At 40.0% G+C, this 24937-nt stretch overlaps 1 protein-coding gene across 2 annotated transcripts in view; it reads left to right on the top strand.

Moving 5' to 3' along the window:
- The window catches only part of PIGU (phosphatidylinositol glycan anchor biosynthesis class U), a 94261-nt gene that overhangs the window by 3632 nt on the left and 65692 nt on the right, over positions 1-24937 (top strand). For both annotated transcript variants that reach the window (XM_040247492.1, XM_040247493.1), the window contains 4 exons: positions 9816-9875; positions 10721-10783; positions 17140-17249; positions 19478-19578. In XM_040247492.1, the coding sequence (XP_040103426.1) occupies positions 9816-9875; positions 10721-10783; positions 17140-17249; positions 19478-19578 (334 nt within the window). The remainder of the gene's footprint in view (positions 1-9815; positions 9876-10720; positions 10784-17139; positions 17250-19477; positions 19579-24937) is intronic.

Consider the following 24937-nt stretch of genomic DNA (forward strand, 5'->3'; position numbering starts at 1 on the left):
CTTCCTGACAAGTCCTTCTGCATTCAGTCTGGCTCCTTTTTATTTTATCATGTAGTCAGAGCCATCTTCCTGAAATGTGAATCTGATTTTGTCCCTGTCCTGCTTGGCACTGATTTCAGGATAAAATCCAAGCACCTTAGGGTGCATACAAAGCCCTATGGGCCCTGCTCACTCCCTCAGTCACATGTCTTTCACTTCTTCCTCCCCATTTTTTTTTTTTTTTTAATTTAATGTTTGGCTCTGCGGGGTCTTCAGTGTTGCGTGGGCTTTCTGTCTTGGTGAGCAGGGCCTACTCTTGGTTGTAGTACTCGGGCTTCTCATCATGATGGCTTCTTTTACTGTGGAGCATGGGCTCAGTAGTTATAGCACCTGGGCCCAGTAGTTGTGGCACACAGGCTTAGTTGCTCCACAGCATGTGGATCTTCCAGGACCAGGGATTGAACCCATGTCTCTGGATTGGCAGGCAAATTCTTTACCACTGAGCCACCAGGAAAGCCCCAGACCTTTTTTATTGGCTTTATCATTTAGACATCTTCTAATTTGGCAATTTGATCCTTAATTTTTACAACTATCTCCCTCATACCTACTTTGAGAACAGTTTTTTTGGTTCTCCTATCTAGTCTTTTTAAAGCATTCAACTTGGTTCTCATGGAGGTAACAACTCTTTTGTATTCATACTTCGTTATCTTCGTATTGCTATCTAATTGAGCCACAATAACAAGAACTTCTAGCACAAACAGGTTGGGAAAAATTTGAGGCTCTTTGAAAGTGAAAGTGAAGTCGCTCAGTTGTATCCGACTCTTTGTGACCCCATGGACTGTAGCCAACCAGACTCCTCCGTCCATGGGATTTTCCAGGCAAGAATACTAGAGTGGGTTGCCATTTCCTCCTCCAGAGGATCTTCCTGACCCAGGGATTGAACCCTGGTCTCCCACATTGTAGGCAGACACTTTTACCATCTGAGCCACCAGGGAAGTCTATGAGACTCTTTATGAGCACACAATTCAGAAATTGGGAACAGAAGTGTATGGCCTTATACAAGCATAGCCTAGTAGCCAGGAGAGCTCAGTGTGCTGTGTGCCTTGGGCAGTATGTTTTCTAAACAGAATAGGAACCCCGACAGAGTTCTGACATGGTTTTATTATGCTCCAGTACCATATTCTCTCTTACCTGTGTCTTTGCTCATGCTGTTGTCTTTTTATAAAGGGCCATTCTTCTCTCTTTTTATGGTTGACCCTGCTGTTCAGATACTAGCTTAGGTTTTGCCTCCTCCAGGAAGCCATCCTTCATCACCTTAGACTAAATTAGATGTTTCTCTTATATCTTTCAAAGCATCTTGTGCTTATCCTTTTCATGACTCTTATCATACTCTTGAAACTGCCTCTGTACTTGTTTTACCCATTATGATATGTGCTGCTTAGAACGTGTTCTGGCACCTTTTGATCACTTATTCCTAGTGCCTCGCTCTGTATCTGCATAGGTGTTCCAACCCCTCTTCCCTTCTCTCTTTCCTTTAACAAAGAGTTATTAAGTACACACCAAATGCCAGCTACCCTGCTAGATGCTAGGGGTATAAAATAAGACACAGTCTTTGGCATTATTATACTCATATTTCTGAGAGAAACAGACAATAAGTTAGTAAAAAGAGCAAAGAATATTGCCAAGGATAAAGAAAATAATTTCACCATGATGAAGGGGTCAGTTTATCAGGAAGACATAACAGTCCTGATGCTTATACACCTAATAGAGTTTCAAAGTACATGAAGATGGATAGAACTGCAAGGAGAAATAGACAGATCTCCAATTATAGTCTGAGATTTCAGTATCGCTCTGTAAATGATTGATAGAACAAGACAAAGTCAGCAAGGATATAGAAAACTTGAACAATACACCAACCATTTTGACCTCATTGACATTTACAGAACATTCCATCCAGTAACAGCCAAACACATAATCCCTTCAAGTGTGTATTTGCAAGATAGATCATATTCTGAGAAATAAAACAGGCTCAATAAATTTAATAAAAGGATTGATGTCATACAAAGTATATTCTCTGACCACAATGGAATCAAGTGAAAAGTTAATACCAGAAAGATACCTGGAATATCCCCAAGTATTTGCAAGCTAAGTAACATATTCCTCGATAACCCATGATCAACGAAGAAATCAGAAGTGAAATTAGTATTTTGAATGAATGAAAATGAAAATGCAGCCTATCAAAATATGTGGGAAATTTATGATGTAAAATGCCTATATTGAAAAAGAAGAAAGTCTCAAATCATTGACCTCAGTTTCTACCTTAAGAAACTAGAAAAAGAAGATAACTCAAAAGTAAGCAGAATAACAGGAATAATAACGGCCTGAGTGGAAACAAATGAAACAGAAAACAGAAAGTATGGAAAAGCTCAGAAATATAGTTGGTTCTTTGGAATGAACGGTAAAATAGGGGAACATTTGCGAATGGTAGATATGTTCACTATCTTGATTGTGGTAATGCTTTCATGGGTGTATAGATAGGTCAGAACATGTCAAGTTGTATATCTTTTTTATACCAACTGCTGCTGCTGCTGCTTCTGCTGCTGCTGCTGCTGCTGCTGCTGCTTCTGCTGCTGCTAAGTCATTTCAGTCGTGTCCGACTCTGTGCGACCCCAGAGACGGCAGCCCACCAGGCTCCCCCGTCCCTGGGATTCTCCAGGCAAGAAGACTGGAGTGGGTTGCCGTTTCCTTCTCCAGTGCCTGAAAGTGAAAGTGAAATCGCTCAGACATGTACGACTCCTAGGGACCCTGTGGACTGCAGCCTACCAGGCTCCTCTGTCCATGGGATTTTCCAGGCAGGGATAATAAAGCTAAATTTTTTAAAATGTGATTTCACTTAAATGGTAAGTTCAGTTCAGTTCAGTCACTCAGTTGTGTCTGATCTTTGTGACCCCATGGACCACAGCATGCCAGGCCTCCCTGTCCATCACCAACTCCTGTAGTCTACCCAAACCCATGTCCATTGAGTCAGTAATGTCATCCAGCCATCTCATCCTCTGTCATCCCCTTCTCCTCCTGCCCTCAATCTTTCCCAGCATCAGAGTCTTTTCAAATGAGTCAGCTCTTTGCATCAGGTGGCCAATGTATTGGAGTTTCAGCTTCAACATCAGTCCTTCCAATGAACACCCAGGACTGATCTCCTTTAGAATGGACTGGTTGGATCTCTTTGCAGTCCAAGGGATTCTCAAGAGTCTTCTCCAACACCACAGTTCAAAAGCATCATCGGCACTCAGCTTTCTTTATAGTCCAACTCTCACATCCATACATGACCACTGGAAAAACTATAACCTTGACTAGATGGACCTTTGTTGGCAAAGTAATGTCTCTGCTTTTGAATATGCTGTCTAGGTTGGTCATAACTCTCCTTCTAAGGAGTAAGTGTCTTTTAATTTCATGGCTGCAGTCACCATCTGCAGTGATTTTAGAGCCCAGAAAAATAAAGTCAGCCATTGTTTCCACTGTTTCCCCATCTATTTCCCATGAAGTGATGGAACTGGATGCCATGATCTTAGTTTTCTGAATGTTGAGCTTTAAGCCAACTTTTTCACTCTCCTCTTTTGCTTTCATCAAGAGGCTCTTTAGTTCTTCTTCGCTTTATGCCCTAAGGGTGGTGTCATCTGCATATCTGAGGTTATTGATATTTCTCCCAGCAATCTTAATTCCAGCTTGTGCTTCCTCCAGCCCAGCGTTTCTCACGATGTACTCTGCATATAAGTTAAATAAGCAGGGTGACAATATACAGCCTTGACGTACTCCTTTTCCTATTTGGAACCAGTCTGTTGTTCCATGTCCAGTTCTAACTGTTGCTTCCTGACCTGCATACAGGTTTCTCAAGAGGCAGGTGAGGTGGTCTGGTATTCCCATCTCTTTCAGAATTTTCCACAGTTTATTGTGATCCACACAGTCAAAGGCTTTGGCATAGTCAAGAAAGCAGAAATAGATGTTTTTCTGGAACTCTTGCTTTTTCGTTGATCCCGAAGATGTTGGCAATTTGATCTCTGGTTCCTTTGCCTTTTCTAAAACCATCTTGAACATCTGGAAGTTCATGGTTCACGTATTGCTGAAGCCTAGCTTGGAGAATTTTAAGCATTACTTTACGAGCGTGTGAGGTGAGTGCAATTGTGCGGTAGCTTGATGTTAAGTTTGATGTGGTAGTTAAATGGTAAGTATATATAGAAAAATAAAGCTGAGTAAAAGGATAAAGAATGGTGGTCATATATATGACTATTTTAGTGTGTTCAGGGAAGGCACTTGAGGAAGTGAAATTTGAATAAGAGATCTAAATGAATCAAGCAAGCCATATGATGGCCCTGATTTGGGAATGAGTTTGGCATTTGTGAGTTGCAGAAAGATGATCAGTGTTGCCAAGGCAGAATGAGCAAAGGAGAATAATAGAGATAAGTTGTAAGAAATTAGGGGCCTGATGATACAGGACTTTTTGTAGACATGGTTAGGAGTTTGGATTTTCTTTCTATATCTCCCTATCTATCTTTGTATCTTTTCTTTTCCACTTTTATTGAGATGTAATTGACATGCAGCACTGTGTAAGTTTTATACAGCATAATGATTTAACTTTTATACATCATGAAATTATGACCACAGTAGATATAACATTTTTTTTTTTTTTTTTTTTTTTTTTTTAGATATAACATTAATGAAATAGAAATGTTTTTTCCCTTGTGATGCAAACTCTTAGGATTTACTCTCTTAACAACTTTCATTTATAACTATAGAAGTACTACCTATATGTATCATTTATTGTACATTACATCCTTAGACAGAACTTATTTATCTTATAACTGAAAATTTGTACCTTTTGACTATCCAGTTTTCCCTCCTACTCTGATCTCTTTTTTCTTTTTGAAGTATATTTTACATGCAACACTGTGTTAGTTCCCAGTATATAACATAGTGACTACATATTTGTATACATTTTTAAGTACTCACCATAAGTCTAGTTGTCATTTGTCAACATACAAGGATATTCAGTTCAGTCACTTAGTCGTGTCCAACTCTGCAACCTCATGGATTGCAGCACGCCAGGCTTCCCTGTCCATCACCAGCTCCTGGAGCTTGCTCAAGCTTATGTCCCATTGAGTCGGTGGTGCCATCCAACCATCTCATCCTCTGTCATCCCCTTCTCCTCCTGCCTTCGATCTTTCCCAGCATCAGGGTCTTTTCCAGTGAGTCAGTCAAAGTTTTGGAGCTTCAGCTTCAGCATCAGTCCTTCCAATGAATATTCAGGACTAATTTCCTTTAGGATTGACTGGTTTGATCTCCAGGGTACTCTCGGGAGTCTTCTCCAATACCACATTACATCATTACTAATCATGTTCCCCCTGCTGTACATTTCAGACCTGTGACTCATTTATTTTTCACTTGAAAGTTTGTGCTTCTTAATCTTCCTCACCTATTTCTCTCCTCCTTTACCCCTTGTCTTTATCTATCTTTTAATAAAATTGTTTCATTTAATTATTTCATTGTTTGTTTTTAATGTCCATTGTTTGTAAGATGAGCACCTGAGCTTCCTCCTGTATAACATAAATTGGGCTACTTCTTGTCTAATTTGGTTTCTGGAAAGACTTCATTCAAGTTCTTAATGGTTACTGATCAGATAGAACCGTGTTCTTCATCTGCTCCAGCTGTCTCTTATTCCTTAGTCCTGGCCTTTGAGAGAGACAGAACTCAGAACAGTATTTGCATCTTTTTCTTTAGCCTCCAACTGGTTAGTATATTTATGCTGTGACATGGGAACCTGCAAGAATTAAACTTCTTTTCAAAGTCATCTGCTAAGCCAGCCTTCACATTGGCCTTGTAGTAAGCCCAGTCAGAGCAGGTGGATTCTCAGGTAGAGTAGCCAACCTGGAGGTGAGGGTCTCAATCCAGGATTTCAGGGAGGTAGCAGTGGCCTTTTGATCTTGGGTTATGATCTCCCCAGGAGCTACCCAGTTAATAGCTTCCATTGTAGACTTTGTCTGGGGGAAGTCATGTCATGACCAACCTTAAGGAAGCCTTTGTGTTGAGGAACTGAATCCTGTTGTCACCCATATGAGTAAGCTTGGGAGCAGATACTTAAGCTCTTTTAGATACTGCAGCCCTAGCTGACAGCTTGGCTGCAATCTCACGAGAGACTATGCCAGAACCACCCAGTTAAGCCATTCCTGGATTCCTGACTCTTAGGCACTGTGTGAGATAATAAATGTGTACTGTTTTAAGCTATTAAGTTTTTGGATAATTTCTTACACAGAAATAGATAACTGAGTTACCTAGAGAGTGAATTTACATAAAGAAGAATTCGAGGACCTGGAGCTACCCAGTACATCAAGGTTGGGAAGGGAAAGAGGTACTAGCAAATAGAGCTGAAAGGGTAGAAAATCAAGAGAATGTAGTTCATGGAAGCTAAATGCTTTAAGGAAGGAGTAAAAACTATGTCAGAACTTACTAGGTGGCTCAGTGGTATAGAATCTGCCTGCTAAGTAGGAGACGTGGGTTTGATTCCTGGGTTGGGAATGATCCCTTGGAGAAGCAAATGGCAAACCACTCCAGTATCTTCCCTGCAAAATCCCATGGATAGGGGGCCTACTGGTCTACAGTCCATGGAGTCACAAAGAGTTGGACATGACTTAGCTACTAAACAACAACAAAAATTATGTCAAATGCTATTTCAAGGTTGAGAAAATTTAGACTAAAAATTGATGATTAATTTGCCAAAATTGAGATCTTTGGCAGCAGTAATTTCAGTGGAGTATAGGGACAAGCGACTTACTGACATACATTGAGGGAAAGACATGGAAAGACAGAGTAGAGACAACCTCTTTGAGGAGTTTCACTCTAAAGGAGGGCAGAGAAATGGTATGGTAGCTGGATAGAGATGTCTAGTGAAGATTTTAAAAATATGAAGATCTGCATATTGATGCAGATAAATCTATAAATGCTATAAATGCTGATGGGAAGAATTCTGTGGATAAGAAGTTGAGAATGTAAGAAAGATCAAATGAGCAGTGTCTTTGAGGAGGTCAGAAGGAATGGGATCCAGTTGACAGGTGGAGGATTTGGTTTTAAATAGGAAGAATGGAACTTCATCCATTGTTAATACAAGAAAAGTAGAGAGTATAAGTATAGATAGAGGAAATTGATCAACTGGGTAGTGGGAAAATAAGGTGGTTCTCATGTAATTGCTTCTCTTTTCTCAGTGAAATAAGAAATGTTGGCTGTAAGTGAGAACTGGGGAGGGGAGTTGAAATATGCAGTTAAACTAATTGCTATGTACTTGTTAGTTCATTAAGGAAACAAGCCCCATTGCTGACAGACTTTTTGAGAACATTTTGTTCTGTTCTATTTAGTGCCATTCTAAACTATCTGAAGCATCAAAACATTTCAAAAGTAGGGTATTGGTAATATAAATATCAAGTTGCTACCTCTTACAGACAAAGATAAATGCAAAAAAGAATCCATTAGTAGATAGTTTTAAAAGTTTAATTCTTTTAGAACTTTGAAAGGCAAAGCTGAGGCCCCTATTTTCAAAAGGAGGTAAAAAGTTGATCTCAGGTAGCTAACATATTGAGGTTTACTGTGTGCTAGGCACTATGCTGAGTACTTTGTGAATATTACCAGTTAATTCTCCCAAGAACCATGTGAAATAGGTCACTATATATGTTTTGTGGCTGAGGAAACTAGAAACTAACGCTCAGAGGGCAAAACAACCTGCCCAGAGTGGAACCTGGTAGAACATTTTAAGACAAAAAAACATTGTTAGAGGCAAAGAGAATTATTTTTAATAACAGATAAACACCCAGATGATACAGTAATTCTACACTTAAATTCATCTAACTACATAGCTTCAAAATCTATAAAAGTGACATGACTAAAAGAAGAAATAGACAAACCCACAATCATAGAGGGAGATTTTAACATATATTTCTCAGTCTCTGATATAACAAACAGACCAGAAAATCAATAAGGGCATAGCAGATTTGAACAAATGCCTAACAAACAACCTAGATGTCATCCATAAAATATCACACCAAAAAATGTTAATATACACATTCTTTTCAAGTGTGTGTGGAACACTTAACCAAAATTGACCATATGATGGAACACGAAGTAAGTCACAACACATTTTAAATGATTGAAATCATTGAAAATACATAGTATTTTCTATGACTATAATAGTAAATACATTACAAAAATATAAAAAGTAAACTTTAAAATAATTAGAAATTAAACACTACACACTTTCAGTTCAGTTCACTTCAGTTGCTCAGTCATGTCCGACTCTTTGCGACGCCATGAACTGCAGCACACCAGGCCTCCCTATCCACCAACTCCCGGAGTTCACTCAGACTCACGTCCATTGAGTCAGTGATGCCATCCAGCCATCTCATCCTCTGTCGTCCCCTTCTCCTCCTGCCCCCAATCCCTCCCAGCATCAGAGTCTTTTCCGATGAGTCAACTCTTCGCATGAGGTGGCCAAGTACTGGAGTTTCAGCTTTAGCATCATTCCTTCCAAAGAAATCCCAGGACTGATCTCCTTTAGAATGGACTGGTTGGATCTCCTTGCAGTCCAAGGGATTCTCAGGAGTCTTCTCCAACACCACAGTTCAAAAGCATCAATTCTTCGGTGCTCAGCTTTCTTCACAGTCCAACTCTCACATCCATACATGACTACAGGAAAAACCATAGCCTTAACTAGATGGACCTTTGTTGACAAAGTAATGTCTCTGCTTTTTAATATGCTAAGTTGGTCATAACTTTCCTTCCAAGGAGTAAGCATCTTAATTTCATGGCTGCAATCACCATCTACAGTGATTTTGGAGCCCAGAAAAATAAAATCAGCTACTGTTTCTACTGTTTCCCCATCTATTTGCCATGAAGTGATGGGACCGGATGCCATGATCTTAGTTTTCTGAATGTTGAGCTTTAGGCCAACTTTTTCGCTCTCCTCTTTCACTTTCATCAAGAGGCTTTTTAGTTCCTCTTCACTTTCTGACATAAGTGTGGTGTCATCTGCATATCTGAGGTTATTGATATTTCTCCCGGCAGTCTTAATTCCAGCTTGTGCTTCCTCCAGCCCAGCGTTTCTCACGATGTACTCTGCATATAAGTTAAATAAGTAGGGTGACAATATACAGCCTTGACATACTCCTTTTCCTATTTGGAACCAGTCTGTTGTTCCATGTCCAGTTCTAACTGTTGCTTCCTGACTTGCATATAGGTTTCTCAAGAGGCAGGTCAGGTAGTACTGCTGCTGCTGCTGCTGCTAAGTTGCTTCAGTCGTGTCCGACTCTGTGCGACCCCATAGACGGCAGCCCACCAGGCTTCCCCGTCCCTGGGATTCTCCAGGCAAGAACACTAGAGTGGGTTGCCATTTCCTTCTCCAGTGCATGAAAGTGAAAAGTGAAAGTGAAGCTGCTCAGTCACGTCCGACTCTTAGCGACCCCATGGACTTCAGCCTACCAGGCTCCTCCATCTGTGGGATTTTCCAGGCAAGAGTACTGGAGTGGGGTGCCAGTGCCTTCTCCACAGGTAGTACTAGGGAAGCCTATTTAAAACGTACTAGATTTTGTTTATTCTCTTTAGTCAATTCAGCAGATAGTCAGTACCAGTGGCGCAAAATGATTCAAGTGATACTAAATAATTCTCCCTTATATGTATGTTGGCAAACTAGCGTAGAACATTATTCAAAGAAGAGATTTTTCTTGACATAATAGCCTCTTTCCTATCCTCTACTCCGGAAACTGACAATAGTAAGATTTAATTTGTTTGTTTTTCTCCTGCAGACTCCATTAATAATATACCTCTTTCATTTTCTGATTGACTATGCTGAATTGGTATTTATGGTAAGTAACTTTCTACATGAAATCAATATGTATGTGTTTAAAAAATCCTTTATCCTCTTGTTTTTAAGAAAAAAATAATCTATTTTAGGAGCTCAGGAATTTCTCAGAACATAAAAGCAAAAAGCTATTTTACATGTGGATTCATAAGATTGTGATAGTATAATGGATGTGTGAGGAGTTATCTCTGACACCTGACCAATTCTAATTCATTCTACTTTAAAAATTTCATTTCTGGACTTTGTAGTCTTGAATTTCTAGCTTCAAGATTCTATGATTATCTTTAATCGTGGCGCCAGTGGAGAGGGCATCCTGAATTTCCTAAGCATTCTGCCAAGTATTTTGTGAAGAGGACATAGGCCAGATGAGACTTTCAGGGCGAGAACCTTAAAATTAAGACAATGGGGCTGTGTTTTGAGTGCAGTGGCTTGAAACACTTGTCTGATCTAGAGTTGAAAATCTGGGTCAAGTAAAAGGTCCACTGAGGTCTTCCTTTATAATTATAATGGCTGTGGCTTATTGAGGACATACTGTGTACTAAGTACTTGAGTTGGGTCAGCCCTGCAAAGCAATGGGTATTATTCTCCTTTTATAGAAAACTGAAATACCTTGCAATTACAGAACAGATATGGGATGCCAAACTTGATTAAGCCTGGGTCCTAATCCTCAGAGTTTTCTGGTCAGATCTCCCTGAAAAGGCCTTATCTTTGTGGTCAAAGTGAGGGTTGACTTTCTGCCTGATTATAATAGATAGTCTACTACCATCCAAAAACTCCAGACTCCGGTGGCATTCCATTACTCCTGCACTTAGTAGGTTCATTTCCTCTTATTTCTCTTTCTTTTGACAGATCACTGATGCACTCACTGCCATTGCCCTGTATTTTGCAATCCAGGACTTCAATAAAGTTGTGGTGAGTAGTCAGTGGGTAGGACAAAGGTCGTGTACTCAAAGATCAACTGCCTTAAAATCCTAAGAAGTGGGAGTGAAGCTTCTGGCTTGTTCAACCATGCCTGGAATGTCCAAACCCAAACCAACAAGATGGCTTTACTAATTACTTACAGAAAGGTCAGCTTAATCTTTGTGGCTTAGTATTCACTTACTATCCAAGTTCAGACTTTCTGGAGCAAATGGAGTTGAATTGCTGTTACATTAATTAAGACCCTTAAAAATCCTCCATTGCTTTCACCAGTATTTCTTTCTAAAGGGAAATGAGTATAGCTTTTAACTCACTGTCTTATGCCTGTCCAAGGTAAAACTGGATTCTCAATATAGTTTTTGTTACCCTATATAGAAAAATCTTAATTGGAAAATTTGACATGTATTAAATGCCTGTTAAAAGCCATATGTAATAACCCAGGGGAATTGTGTATTGGGTTCATTCTCATTTTCCTAGGTTCTGAGAGAGTTAACAGATTAAACGTGTGTACTATTCATGTAGTTATTTTAAAAATTGGCTGCAGTCCTCATTGATTGGCTGGGAGCCACTGGGAGGATTTAGACTGTAGTGAGTGAAGGCTGCACCCCATTGGTATTGTCTGTTTATGGTTCATTTTCACTTCTGTTATCAAGCAATAGAATCAGAATTAGCTGTTTGCGTTTCTGTGTACTGGTCATCAATAATATAAACTTATTGAATTCTGGAATTTAAGACCTTACAGAGATTCTTAAAATATCTAAACTGAGGGTTCTTACTTGGAGTCCATTTTCAGATTTAATGGGTCTACATTCTCCTTACAGAGAAGGCAGTGGCACCCCACTCCAGTACTCTTGCGTGGAAAATCCCATAGACGGAGGAGCCTGGTAGGCTGCAGTCCATGGGATCACTGAGGGTCAGGCACGACTGAGCGACTTCACTTTCACTTTTCACCTTTATGCACTGGAGAAGGAAATGGCAACCCACTCCAGTGTTCTTGCCTGCAGAATCCGGGGGACAGGGGAACCTGGTGGGCTGCCGTCTCTGGGGTCGCAGAGAGTCGAACACGACTGAGGTGACTTAGCAGCAGCAGCCGCAGACGTCCTTAAAATGTGAAAAATTGTATGTGTGTGTACTGTGCCTTTTTTTCCAAGAAGAAAGTCCATATTTGTTACCAGCGCTCAAGGAGTCCTTGATTTCACCCCTTAAAGAATTAAGAAATACATTCTAGAAACTAAATATCACTAAGACCAGGGAGTATACATCTTAAATTAGTGGAGCATTTGTGACAACATGGATGAACCTTGAGGACATTTTGCTAAGTAAAATAAATCAGAGAAAGACAAATACTGTGTGATCTCACTTATATGTGGAATCTAAAAAAGTCGAATTTGTAGGATAGAGTATATTGGTGGTTGCCAGGGGCTGGGGGTGGGGGAAATGGAGAGATGTTGGTCAAAGGGTACAAATTCCAGATACAAGATAATTATGTTCCAGAGATCTACTATGCAGCATAGTAACTCTAGTTAACAGTATCATATTGTTACTTGAAAGTTGTTAAGAGAATAGACCTTAAATGTACTCTTATTCCCCCCCACCCACACACATAATTATGCAAGGTGATAGACGTGTTAACTAACCTTATTGTAATAATAATTTTGCAATATGTATGTGTAGCCTTAAGCTTATACCATCAGGTATACCTTAAGTTTATATAATGTTATGTGTCAATTATATATCAAGAAAGCTGGAAGAGAACAGAAAAAATTTGGGGGCTAATGTAGAGTGCTTTAGGGCTTCCCAGGTGACTCAGTGGAAAAGAATTCGCCTGCCAATGCAGGAAACTCGGGTTCTCTCATTCCCAAAGACTTGGGAAGATCCTTTGGAGGAGGAAATAGCAACCCACTCCAGTCTTCTTGCCTGGAAAATTCCATGGACTGAGAGCCTGGAGGACTATACTCCATGAGACCTCAGGGTCGGACATGACAGCACACACACAGAGTGCCTTAACAGGATTCCCTGGAAGGCCAGTGGTGAAATGACTGGGCATGAGATTTCTAAGCAGAGGAATTCAGAGATAAAATAGCAGTGGTTATTTTCTTCTCCCAAGATAGATTGTGTATGTAAACTCCAATCTTTGTTCTTTGAAGTTACATGCTAAAATATTTAGGGGTGAAGGGCCATGATATCTGTGACTTAATTTAAAATAGTTTTGGAAAAAAATGCATCTGGTGTGTGTTTTTGTCTGTGTATGTAGAGATAAAATGTGGACATGTTAACAGTTGGTGGATCTAGGTGTTTTATTGAATTGTTCTTTCAACATTTCTATAGTTTGAAAGTTTTTAAGATAAAACACTGGAGGAAAAAATAGAAAATAGATCCATGTCTATACTCACCAGTGTGTGTGTTTGTATGTATAAGGGCTATATGTGAATATCTAAGGGAGGGTTGGTAGCTTTCATCTAAGAACACAATCAACCATATCTGTGTTCTTAGATGAAACAGATGTTCATCTGTGTTCTTGTGTTTTAATGAAAGCTGATTAGAGATGCTAACATCATATGTATTCCTTTTTTTTCCTGACCAATTGTCATATACTCCAATTAAAACAATTTTTAATGGGAGGAGAAGCTTATAGGGAAATAGTGAAACTAGATTTCAGTGAGTTTCCTAACAAAGTCAGGCTTTAGTGTCAGTAAAAGGGATACTTTTAATTTAGAGGGCCAATAATTTTAATTCGGTCTAGCTGGAATTTGAGACTTTTTATCCCTGTTAGTGAAGTTGTAGTAGTAGTATTAGTAGTGTTAGTCGCTCAGTTGGGTCCAACATCTTTGCCACCCCGTGGACTGTAACCCACCAGGCTCCTCTAGAGTGGTAGCCATTCCCTTCTCCAGGGGATCTTCCTGACCCAGGGCTTGAACTCAGATCTCCTGCACTGCAGGCAGACTCTTTAACATCTGAGCCACCAGGGAAGCCCATCTGCACCCAAATGCATCCTGGAAAACTAGGGTAGAGAGGGAAGACTGCATCCCCACCCCCATCTCCAGCTTCAGCATGTGAAATATGGGTGCTGATTGATTGTGACCAGTTGGTTTACATGACATTTTACGTCTGCCTCGCTTGACAAAAGCAAAATTGGTCTAGTCTGTCCTCTGCTGAGATTGTGCTCATTTGGAATTCAGAATTCATGTTAGAAAGCTGCAGGTGGTTTGATAGGGAGTGATAAAAACCTCCATCCTCTGATATGCTTAGAGGGTTGTGAATTTGAAGGGTAGGTTCCTGCATTTGAAAGGTGTTGACACTAACAGTTAAAGATGTAGTGGGGATGGATGATTCATTCCCTACCCTCCACCCTAGATTTTGGGGATGCAAAAGTGTGTAGACACAGCTTCAGTGATTAGAAAAAGCTCTCTATTTGGAGTAGGGGAATTATGTCCTTGAAAAGACCAGTTTTCCAAGGGACAAGGAAATGGCTGCATGGAGTAGTGGGTAAAAGGGAAGGAAAACTCTACCTTGGAGATTTTTTAATTCAGAAAAATATAATTTTTAATTATATTAAAATTCAGCAGAATATTTAGTTCTGCTGAAGTATATAGAGAAGCTGATTCATGATTACAAAGGTAACACATTCAGGTAATTAATTTTTAGATCACTTTTAATCTTTCCTGTGATAGCTGTATATCTCATTGTTGTGGCTGTTGAATATATCTGGAAATATACTGATACTTACCTTTGGATTTTAAATTGTACTCCTTAATCCCATTTATTTTTATACTTCTAATATTTTCTTGGTGTGTGTTTAGTTTTCCTCATATTCTTAGCCACTCTTCTTTCTCTAACTGGGATGCCTGGGGATGTTTTAAAGGAATTTTGTCTGTGCATCAGGGCTCTGAGTCAATATTGAGCCTCTGAGGCTAGGCATAATGGCAGCTGTGCTGGTGAGATTAGGGGAGACGAAAAGAGAGCCAGCAGAGTGTCTGAGGACTGGTGACCTGACTACCCTTCTCTAGTGGAGACTCTCCTTGCATAAAATCTTTCTGTTTTAAACTATTTTGTAAGGTTGGAGTTACATAGAAGTATTCTTTCCTTTTTGGCACTTGTCACCTTTGCCCGGGGCCTCCACATCCCTGTTTAACTGCCTCCTCTCTTTAACTGTCCTGCTGGCTGGCTTCCAGCCTGGGGAGTGGGCCTGCATTCCCACCTGTCTCTCCGGCTGCTCCTGGGTGAACTCCCTGTTTCCTTTTAATAGCCTGTCTTTGTGGCTCTTTTGCCCTCCAGGTGGCCTTCTTTTTGCAGTTGAATTCCAGAACCCCAGCTAGTGAGGCCTCGTCCTTCCACCCCTGCTGCAGCTGTCTTCATGAAAGGCTTTGTTTGCTGAGCCAGCCCCCTTCTCTGATAAAAGCACCTTAGTTTATATTTTGCCCTTTTAGTTAAATAACCCCAGCTGTGAATGGCAGCATAAATCCTACTGATGATAATTCCTACCACTTAACTTGGACTCCCAGAGATGATCAAAGGGAGGCTTTTAAAGTTTGTTCAGGTTTTCTGATTAAGCCTCAGCCTGAACCTGTGCAGGAAATCTGGGGTTACCTGTGTTCCTGTGATGATCCTGAGGTTTTCTTTTGACCTGAAAGATGGCTCTTTAAATTTTTTTTTAATTTTACAATTTAAATACCCAATACATGAAAAAACATGTAAAAAATATTACATACTCTGAACCTATTTCAGCTTAAAATGTAAAATATTTCACATGTAGTTGAGTCTCTGATACTTTCATCTCCTTACTCCCCTTCTCACCAGTTACCACTGTTCTGATTTTGGTGTTTATCATTTCCACACATGGTCCTAACTTTTTATGCATTTGTAAATATCCCTAAATAGCATATAGTATTATTTTGCATGCTTGTAACTTTATGTAAGTAGTATAAGGCAGTATATTTTCTGTTGCCATCTGTGTTTTCATCCTTAAATCTTTAATCACACACTACTTTACTACTTTGGCTTCTCTGAATTACTGTTTTATAATAGGTTACAGCATTGATTTTATACTAAGATCATTAAATCAGCCGGGGTACCCATTTGGGGTTTGGAGGCTTTTTTCTTCTTCTTTTTAATATTTATTTACTTATTTGCCTGCACCAGGTCTTAGTTGCAGCATGTGGGATCTAGTTCCGACCAGGGATCGAACTCAGGCCCTCTGCATTTGGAACTCGGAATGTTAGCCACTGGACCACCAGGAAAGTCCCTCAGAGGCTTTTTCTATCTGTAGTTTGACCCATGTTTGCTTATAGGGTTGCCTAACTTTTTTCATTCTAGAACACACCCATGAACTTGTTAGGACACACACAAGGGAAGGCGAGAGCTTTCCACCTCCATCTCACTGCCTCTTAACTATCCAGCTGCCCAGCCACACCCAGCCCTTCTCCTTCTCTTCATCATGGTCATTTCCCACTTCCTCTGTGGAAGTCAAAAACTTTACGGGACTTTGCTGGTGGTCCAGTGGCTAAGACTGTGAGCTCACAATTCAAGGGGCGCAAGTTCAGTCCCTGGTTGGGGAACTAGTTCCCACAAACCACAACTAAGAGTTCGCATGCTGCAATGAAAATCAAAGAGCATGTATGCCAGCCAAAAGATATATATATATACATACATATATACACACACATATATATACATATATACACACACATATATATAAACAACTTCAAAGAGGATAGCACAGAAGAAAACCCAGGACATTGTGACATTCAGGGGGTCATTCCACTTTGTATGAAAATATTTCACTTTGATGAAACTTTGAAATCCTTGGGCGACTGATGATATCTTTTAAAAATGACTAAAAATTGACTTGCCATTCAATCATTCAGTCAGCCATTCAATAGTTATTGTTTGCTCACTGTGCCAGGTACTGGCAAATAAACATGGTCCCTGCCTTCATGGAACTTATAGTCTGCTAAAGGAGAAGGATGTTAGTTGGTCACATAAATTAATAAAAAAGTTCTAACCGTAAACGCTGTTATGAGATTTTTACAGTTAGGGCGGTGGAGAGTGTGCCTTCCTGAGGAAGTGATGATTTAACTGGGAGCTCAAAGACTGTGTGGGAGTTAACTGGGAAGAGAGAAGAAGAGGTCGTTCCAGGTTAAATACAGAGGCCTGGGAACAGGAGAAGGGTGGCATGTTCATGGTGCTTGAACCCAGAAAGTGAGAGGTGTGGGAAGTGGGTGTGAGCTGAGGCTGGAGAAGTAGCGCCAAGCAAGGCAGGCCACATGGGCCATGGAAGGACTTTTGTCTTCAATCTAAAATCAGTGGGAAGTTACTACTTGTTTCATGTTTTGTCTTTTTTTTTTTTTCAGTTTAAAAAGCAGAAACTTCTCCTAGAACTAGACCAATATGCCCCTGATGTGGCCGAACTCATCCGAACCCCTATGGAAATGCGTTACATCCCTCTGAAAGTGGCCGTGTTGTAAGTATCCTCTGACCAAACGGGGTTCAGTGCCAACAAACGCGAGGAAAATCTGATGAGACTTTCTCATGTTGTTTGTTGTATTTTTGGAGATTTGGAGTCTTAGTCATCAAGTGTTTGCTATAGTTCTGTTGCACAGCTGGGGTTCTGGCCAGGAAAAGAGACAGAGCCATTCTGTCTCTGTTGGGACAAAGCCTCACACAGGCACACGCACAATCAGCCCTTCACAGATGCTTTTTCACTCGATGCTGATCTGGGTTCCAGCCTCCATGTAACCAGTATTTCTAAAAACAATAACAACAAAAAATTTTTCAGTTGTAATATATGGGTTGCAGAAAATTCTGGTCTTTATGCAGCTGTTATTCCAAGCAACTCCTATGTCTCATGTAGAATTTACTCCCCCACTTGTAGTTCAGAAAACTGAACTGAAGGGCCAAACAGACCCATCCCAGCTGACGAGCATGGGAGAGTAGAACTTACTGAACTGAGGTTCTGTGAAAGAATTCTCTAGGGGTACCAGTGCTGCCTGTAACTTTTAATTCTTTCAGGTTATTCCTGTTTATGTTGCTGAGATAGGCAAATGGGAATAATTATTCAGTCAACTGATGGTAAATGTTAATAATATACTTGTTCCTAAGGATACACAGTAAACAAGGCAGACCAGTTTCCTCATGGAAAGACATGACCTTAGAACGTCAGATTTAGAAGGGGTCTTATGAGGACAGTTTATTCAGCCCTCTGCTTTGTGTGTGACTCTCCTATTCAGTATTCCAGATAGGTGGCTGTGTAGCTGCTTCTTGAACATCACCTGCTATTTAGAAATGGCATTTTTCCCCCTCCCACCAAGCATATTTGAGGTGTCAGTTCATATCTGTATTTCAGAAATATTGGTGGGAACTACCTAATAGAGGTTTGGCAGCATTACAAATGCCTTATGGACTCAGGGGGTAGGTTTGTTATAGCAACAGTCATTTCCTTAAAGGTTGTGTAACAAATCTATCTATAATTGCTAGAAAAAAAATTAACAATTTCTGGGCTGTTGGCTTTAGAACTGATAATCGTACAGCTCTGAGAGGTATTGGATTTAAGGTCTTTATTTGTGAGTAATAATTATAATCTCTTCCGGAGACACTGGCATGTTTCTTCCTATCTGATCATCAGAATTATGTAACTGTTCTCCCTTTTCACTGTGTCTGCCAGGAAACTCCTCAGAGCCAGATTTAAAGTTGATTATTACAATGCTGTAGAAGACCTATTTGTTCTTCTTTCCCTGATGTTGGCTTTTTCCTTTTATTTATGTTTTTCCTGGTCTTAATTCTTTATTTTTATTTTAAATTTGCTCTCACTTTTATCATCTGTTCTCATTTCAGCTACTTCAGATCTTTTGTGGAAGCAAGATAAAAATAAATAAAAATACAATTATGACTGTGTTAAGATTTCCCTGTTCACTGTTACAAATTCATTTTTTTCAGTTCATTCCTTCCCACCTCAGGAAAAGACTGTTTCAGTTTAATTCCTTGCCAGTGGAAGTTCAAGTTGTCCTGTGAAGTTCAGCGGCCACTAGCTTGTGTGCGACTCTCCTAGTCTCCTGTTGTTGAATTCAGCAGACACTTATTCTGTCCTTTGGGTCTGGCTTGGTGGATGTAGCTTAAGAGGACTAAACTTAAGCCACTCTCACCTCTTGAATGGGGGTAACCTGTGTTAGAGTTTAGGAACCTGATTGAGGAAAAAGTAGTTTCCTGTTTTTCAGAGACAAGTGTAGCCATTCCTAAAATATATGGCTCTGTGGGAATTAGTAGAACTTTTATAATTTTTGAGGCCTGAAGTAATAGAAAATATAGGCTTTAGAGCCAGAAAGATGTGATTTTGAATGTATTTATTAGCTTGTAAAACCTTAAGCTTGTTACTTAACCACTGAGTTTTGGTTTTCTCATCTGCAAAATAAGAGTAGTGTTATTGCTGGTTTCTAGAATCTCTGTGATGATGAAATATGATGGTTTTCCTATAAAACACATGGCAACGAATAAGCAGTAAATGTTCAGTGCCTTTTATTCACTGGCCACAACCCTACTCCATCCTCTTTTACTTAGGAGAACTCATTTCTAAGATGTTGCCTTCCCTTACGTATGCTTTTAGTAAGCCTCAAGAACTTTCTGTCTATGGTGGCACAGGACTCCCTGGTCCTTTGACCAGGATTACTAATGTCAGATATGTGTGTTTTTCTCCAGCTATCTTTTAAATCCCTACACGATCTTGTCTTGTGTTGCCAAGTCTACCTGCGCCATCAACAACACCCTCATTGCTTTCTTCATTTTGGCTACAATGAAAGGTAAGGCCCCAAAGGAAAGAACAAACCTCAGTTCCTGATTTGTGCAGGGTTTTTTGTAACACTTATGCAGTGGATTAAAAACAAAAAACAGCATTCAAAAAGATTTTTTAAAAATACACAAGTAGTATAATATTATTTTAGAAATTTCAGATAAGCCAAGAGAAAAAATTGAAACATCCTGATTCTACCACTCAGAGAGTCACTGTTAACATAGTTTGAACAAAAACAAGAAAATTCTAAAAGGCTTACAATGAGAACAGCGGCACTGTGCCTCCTTCTTCCTATCCCTAGTTCAAGTTCTTTGAAGGAGCTAATTTTTTTTTGCTAGTATCTATTTCCATGTTTGTAAATAAGACCTAGTGTTGCTGTTTGATGAATTATGAATTTTAGACATTCATTATCTATTGTTGATTCTCATTATGGGAGATAACAATTTAGCTCTTTGATACCTGTTTCTTGGCTGGTGCTCCCTGCAGTGGAAAAGTGGAATCTTAACCACTGGACCACCAGGGAAGTCCTTCACAGCTTTGATTAAATCAGTAGTTAGTACCTATATTTTATGACAGTATAGGTATTATTCACTACTGGGAAAAGTAGTAACTATGGTTATTTTTTCTATTTGTACAACCTTTTTTTTTTTAAATTGTGGAGTTTTTGCTTGTTTTTGTTGTGCTTAATCCTTTTGTACCACTCACTGTTTTTTCCCCCAGTTGCTCTGCTAGATCTTTCAAGTGCCTAATAATACAGACATGCCTCAGAGATATTGTGGGTTTGGTTCCAGATCACAGCAATAAAGCAAATATTGCAATCAAGTGAGTCAGGAATTTTTTGGTTTCCTAGTACCTATAAAAGTTATGTCTACATTATACTATATTCTGTTAAGTATGCAATAACATTATATCTAAAACAATGTACATAGCTTAATTTAAACATAGTTTATTGATTAAAAAAAAAAAATTAGCCCCACACAAGAGAATCAGCTTGTCCTTTGAAGCCAGGCATTGACTTCTCCTCTCTAGCTGTGAAAGTCTCGATGGCATCTTCTTCTGAAAGGAGACTGCCTCCTCTACACTGAGAATCTATTGTTTGTTTTTTTTTTTTAAATTGCTTTTATTTATTTGTTTAGTTGTAGCATGCAGGATCATCCATCTCCGTTGCAGCATGTGAACTCTTCGATTGTGGCATGTGAGGTCTTCTAGCATGTGGGATCTTAGTTCCTGACCAAGGATCGAACCTAGGCCCCCTGCTTTGATTTAATTTGCATGTTTTATTTTCTGTTGATTTTTCCCATCATTTTTACTTCCTCTTTTTTCTGGAATACTTCCTTGTTTTTATCTTTTGACTCTTATATGGAATTTTTAATTTTTATTTTATACTTTTAAGTTCTTTGTTGGTCTCCAGTTGTTTCTCTGAGGCATCATTCATATTTTGTTGCACAGTGTCCTCTCTAAGCTGAGTTTTTTTGGTTTTGTTTTTGTTTTTAGTTTCCGTTTGTTCTAACCATGATCCCTTTGTCTTCCTGGACTCGCCCCCTTTCCCCCCACCCATGGCTGCCTATTTTTTTTTTTCCTGTTTATCTTGAGCTCTGTCTTTCATGTGGGGAGATTTTCTCTTATTTATAGTGATCCTTAGCTGTCTGCTTATTATTTAAGGATATTATACTAACTTGTTGATTTGAGACTGTGTACATGGGCAAGACTTGTTGATGGATCACTCTCACTGTAGCAAGATCAGACAGTTGGCTGACTTTTTTTGATGGAGGGATCCCTAAATGTCATCATTTATAGGTTTTCTTTTCCTCTGAATGTATTTAGTTTTTCCACAGAGGAATCTTCCAGTTCCCTGCGTAAGGGTAACAGGGTTGGAACTGCAGTGGGGGTAGGGGGTTTGTGTGATCAACTGCTGGAGTTGTGAGGGCAGTAGTAGGGGAGGGGGCTGGTTGAAATACATAAATTTTTTTTTAATTGAAGGGTAACTGCTTTACAGTGTTGTTTCTACTGTACAAAAACATGAATCAGCTGTGTGTGTGCTCAGTCACTCAGTCCTGTCCAACTCTTTGAGACCCCATGGACTGTAGCCAGCCAGGCTCCTCTGTCCATGGGATATTCCAGGCAAGAATACTAGAGTGGGTTGCCATTTCCTACTCCAGGGATGAATCAGCTATAAGTATGCATATACCCCCTCCCTCTTGAGCCTCCCTCCTACCCACCACTCTAGGTCATCACAGAGCACTAAGCTGAGCTTCCTGTGTTATACAGAAGCTTCCCACTAGCCATCTATTTTACACACAGTGTTATATATATGTCAGTTACTCTCTCAGTTTGTCCCACCCTCTCCTTCCCCTGCTGTGTGCACAAGTCTATTTCTCCACGTTATTCCTGCCTTGTAAAATAGGTTCATCAGTACCATTTTTTCTTAATTCCATATGTATGTGTTCATATACAGTATTTGTTTTTCTCTTTCTTACATTTTTATGTAATTTCATTACTACTCTTTAGTCCACACTTCTCTTTAGCCTATTACTGTGCTTAATATCCCTTGACCTGTGCCTCTAGTTAATTTTCTCCAGAACTATAATCTCTAGGGGTGGAGTAGAATGAAGGATGAGGCTGTATAGAGGTAGCTGACTGATTGCACATAGTTGAGATGAGACCTGGGGTTCTGGCTGGCCTGTACAAAACCTTTCAGTTTGATTTTCATCTCTGTAACTTACCCCACCTGCCATAGTATCTGATACCTTCAAGGTGCTGTATTTCTCAGAATGGGGTGAGTTGGCCTGATTTTTATTGGTATTCATCTCTTTAGGCCGTTAAGTTGTAATCTCTTCCATATTGCTCATTTATCCCTCTTCCTCCTCCTTTTTTAAAAAATAGTTTTTGTTAATGCATCTTAATATTGTTTCATTTTTAAAAATATTTGTTTGACTGCATCAGGTTTTAGTTGCGGCCAGTGGGATATTTTTTGCTTCATGTGGGATCTTTTGTTGCCACACCCAGGTTCTCTACTTGTGGTGTGAGGGCTCAGGAGCACGCAGGCTCAGTAGTTGTGGCCCACAGGCTTAATTGCTCTGCTGCATGTGGGATCTTAGTCCCTGACCAGGATGGAACCCAAATCTCTTGCATTGCAAGGCAAATTCCTAACCACTGGACCACCAAGAAAGTCCCCTCTTCTTCCTTCTTTTAATGTTTCCACTATTAAAATTTATTTTACTATAACTCTTCTCCAGCTTTTTGTGATTTAAGACAATTTTTAGTGCTTTATTGTCATTTCAGTGAGGTTTTTGGAGGAAAAAGTGACATACATGTGATTTGTTGTTTTTGTGCAGTGCCTAAGTTGTGTCTGACTCTTTGAGACCCCATGGACTGCAGCACGCCAGGCTTCCCTGTCCTTCACTGTCTTGCAGAGTTTGCTCACACTCATGTTTATTGAGTCGGTGATGCCATCCAGCCATCTCATCCTCTGTTGATTAGCATTCAGTTCAGTTGCTCAGTTGTGTCTGACTCTTTCCTGCTGCTAAGTCACATCAGTCGGGTCCGACTCTGTGCGACCCCATAGACGGGCAGCCCATCAGGCTCCCCCGTCCCTGGGATTCTCCAGGCAAGAACACTGGAGTGGGTTGCCATTTCCTTCTCCAGTGCATGAAAGAGAAAAGTGAAAGTGAAGTCGCTCAGTTGTGTCCAGCTCTTAGTGACCCAATGGACTGCAGCCTACCAGGCTCCTCCATCCATGGGATTTTCCAGGCAAGAGTACTGGAGTAGGGTGCCATTGCCTTCTCCGGTCTGACTCTTTGTGACCCCATGAACCTCAGTATGCTAGGCCTCCCTGTCCATCACCGACTCCTGGAGTTCACTCAAACTCACATTAGAGGTATATATTTCCAGATTTTCCCCCCATTTTCCTTTTAGACTTTTAAATGTATCAATTAACTGTTGCCACAAAAATGTTATTTGACAAAGCACTCCAAAACTCAGTGGCTTAAAACAACAGTAAACATTTACTTCGCTCGTATGTCTATAAGTCAGCTAGGTGTCAGCTGATATAGGTTGGATGTGGCTAGACAGTCTGTTGGTTTCATCGGGGCTCATTCATGCATCAACAGCTGGCTGTAGTTGGCTAATCTCGGCTGGGCTCTTCTCCGCATGTCTGTCATCCTCATGGACCAAGGGACTAATTTAAGTATATTCTTCTCATACTGATGGCAGAGACACAACTGTGAGGCTTGAGCATTTGAAGTTTCTGGTTGTATCACATGATGCAGACATAACATATGTCTGAGCTCAGGGGTAGATAATTCCCCATCCACAGTGGGAGCGCACTGCAAAGTTATATGGCAAAGAACCTGGACATAGGGAGGGTTAAAGAGTTGGCACCAAAAATATGGCCTGTTGCAAATGTCAATAAACATTTAGTCTGTCATTTTTCATGGCTGCTTACTGTTCCATTGTGTTGACCAATAAATAGAAATTCTTTAACCAACTTCTACTATTAAATACTAGTTAATAGTTTTCAGTTTTCAGCTGTTTAAATAGTATTACAGTTAATTTTCCTTCTTTTTATTAAAAAATTTTTTTTGGCTTCATCACCAGGCATACTTCCCCAACCAGGGACCAAACCCTGCCCCCAGCAGTGAAAGTGCTGAGTCTTAACCACTGGACCGCCAGGGAATTCCCATACAGTTAATTCTGTAATGTAATTTCTAACAGTAATTTTCACACCCATGTTCAATTATTTTCTTACCAGAAAAATAGAGTCCTAGAAATAGAATTTTGTGTCACAGGCTATATACCTTCCTTAGGATTTCTGAAATTTATCACTAAATTGCCTTCAAGTGTTTTACCAACTTATACTGGCATAAGAAATGTATGAGAGCCCTTGTTTCCCTACATTATTACTGAATAGTTTACACACTTAGGGAACAAAGACTCAAAAGTTACACATAGAGCCTTTTACTTAGAGTTTACCTTGTCTAGGGTAGCACATGGAAAGGACTTGGGTCTTTTTAAGACATTACTTCTCTTGGAGTGGTTGTGGTGGTCTTTCTGTAGGTTGTTTAGTTTAACTTACTGTCAGATTACTTGAAATGACTCTTTGCTGTTTGTGAACACCCCCACCTTAGTTCCTATTTCCAGAGTGTCTATCTCAGGTAGAGTCATTTATCAAGGTGCCTGGTGTCCATTAAAGTAAGAACTATCTGCTACCACCTGGCAGAAGGGATTGAACACTGCCCTTTGGAAATGTCACCTTTAAAATAGCTGAGGAATTTCCCTGGCAGTCCAGTCCTTAAGACTCCTCACTTCTAATGCAGGGGGTGAAAGTTCTATACCTGGTCAGGGAAATAAGATCTCACATGCCACACGAT

Source organism: Oryx dammah, unplaced genomic scaffold (assembly GCF_014754425.2).
Source record: "Oryx dammah isolate SB20612 unplaced genomic scaffold, SCBI_Odam_1.1 HiC_scaffold_10, whole genome shotgun sequence".
Classification (NCBI taxonomy): domain Eukaryota; kingdom Metazoa; phylum Chordata; class Mammalia; order Artiodactyla; family Bovidae; genus Oryx; species Oryx dammah.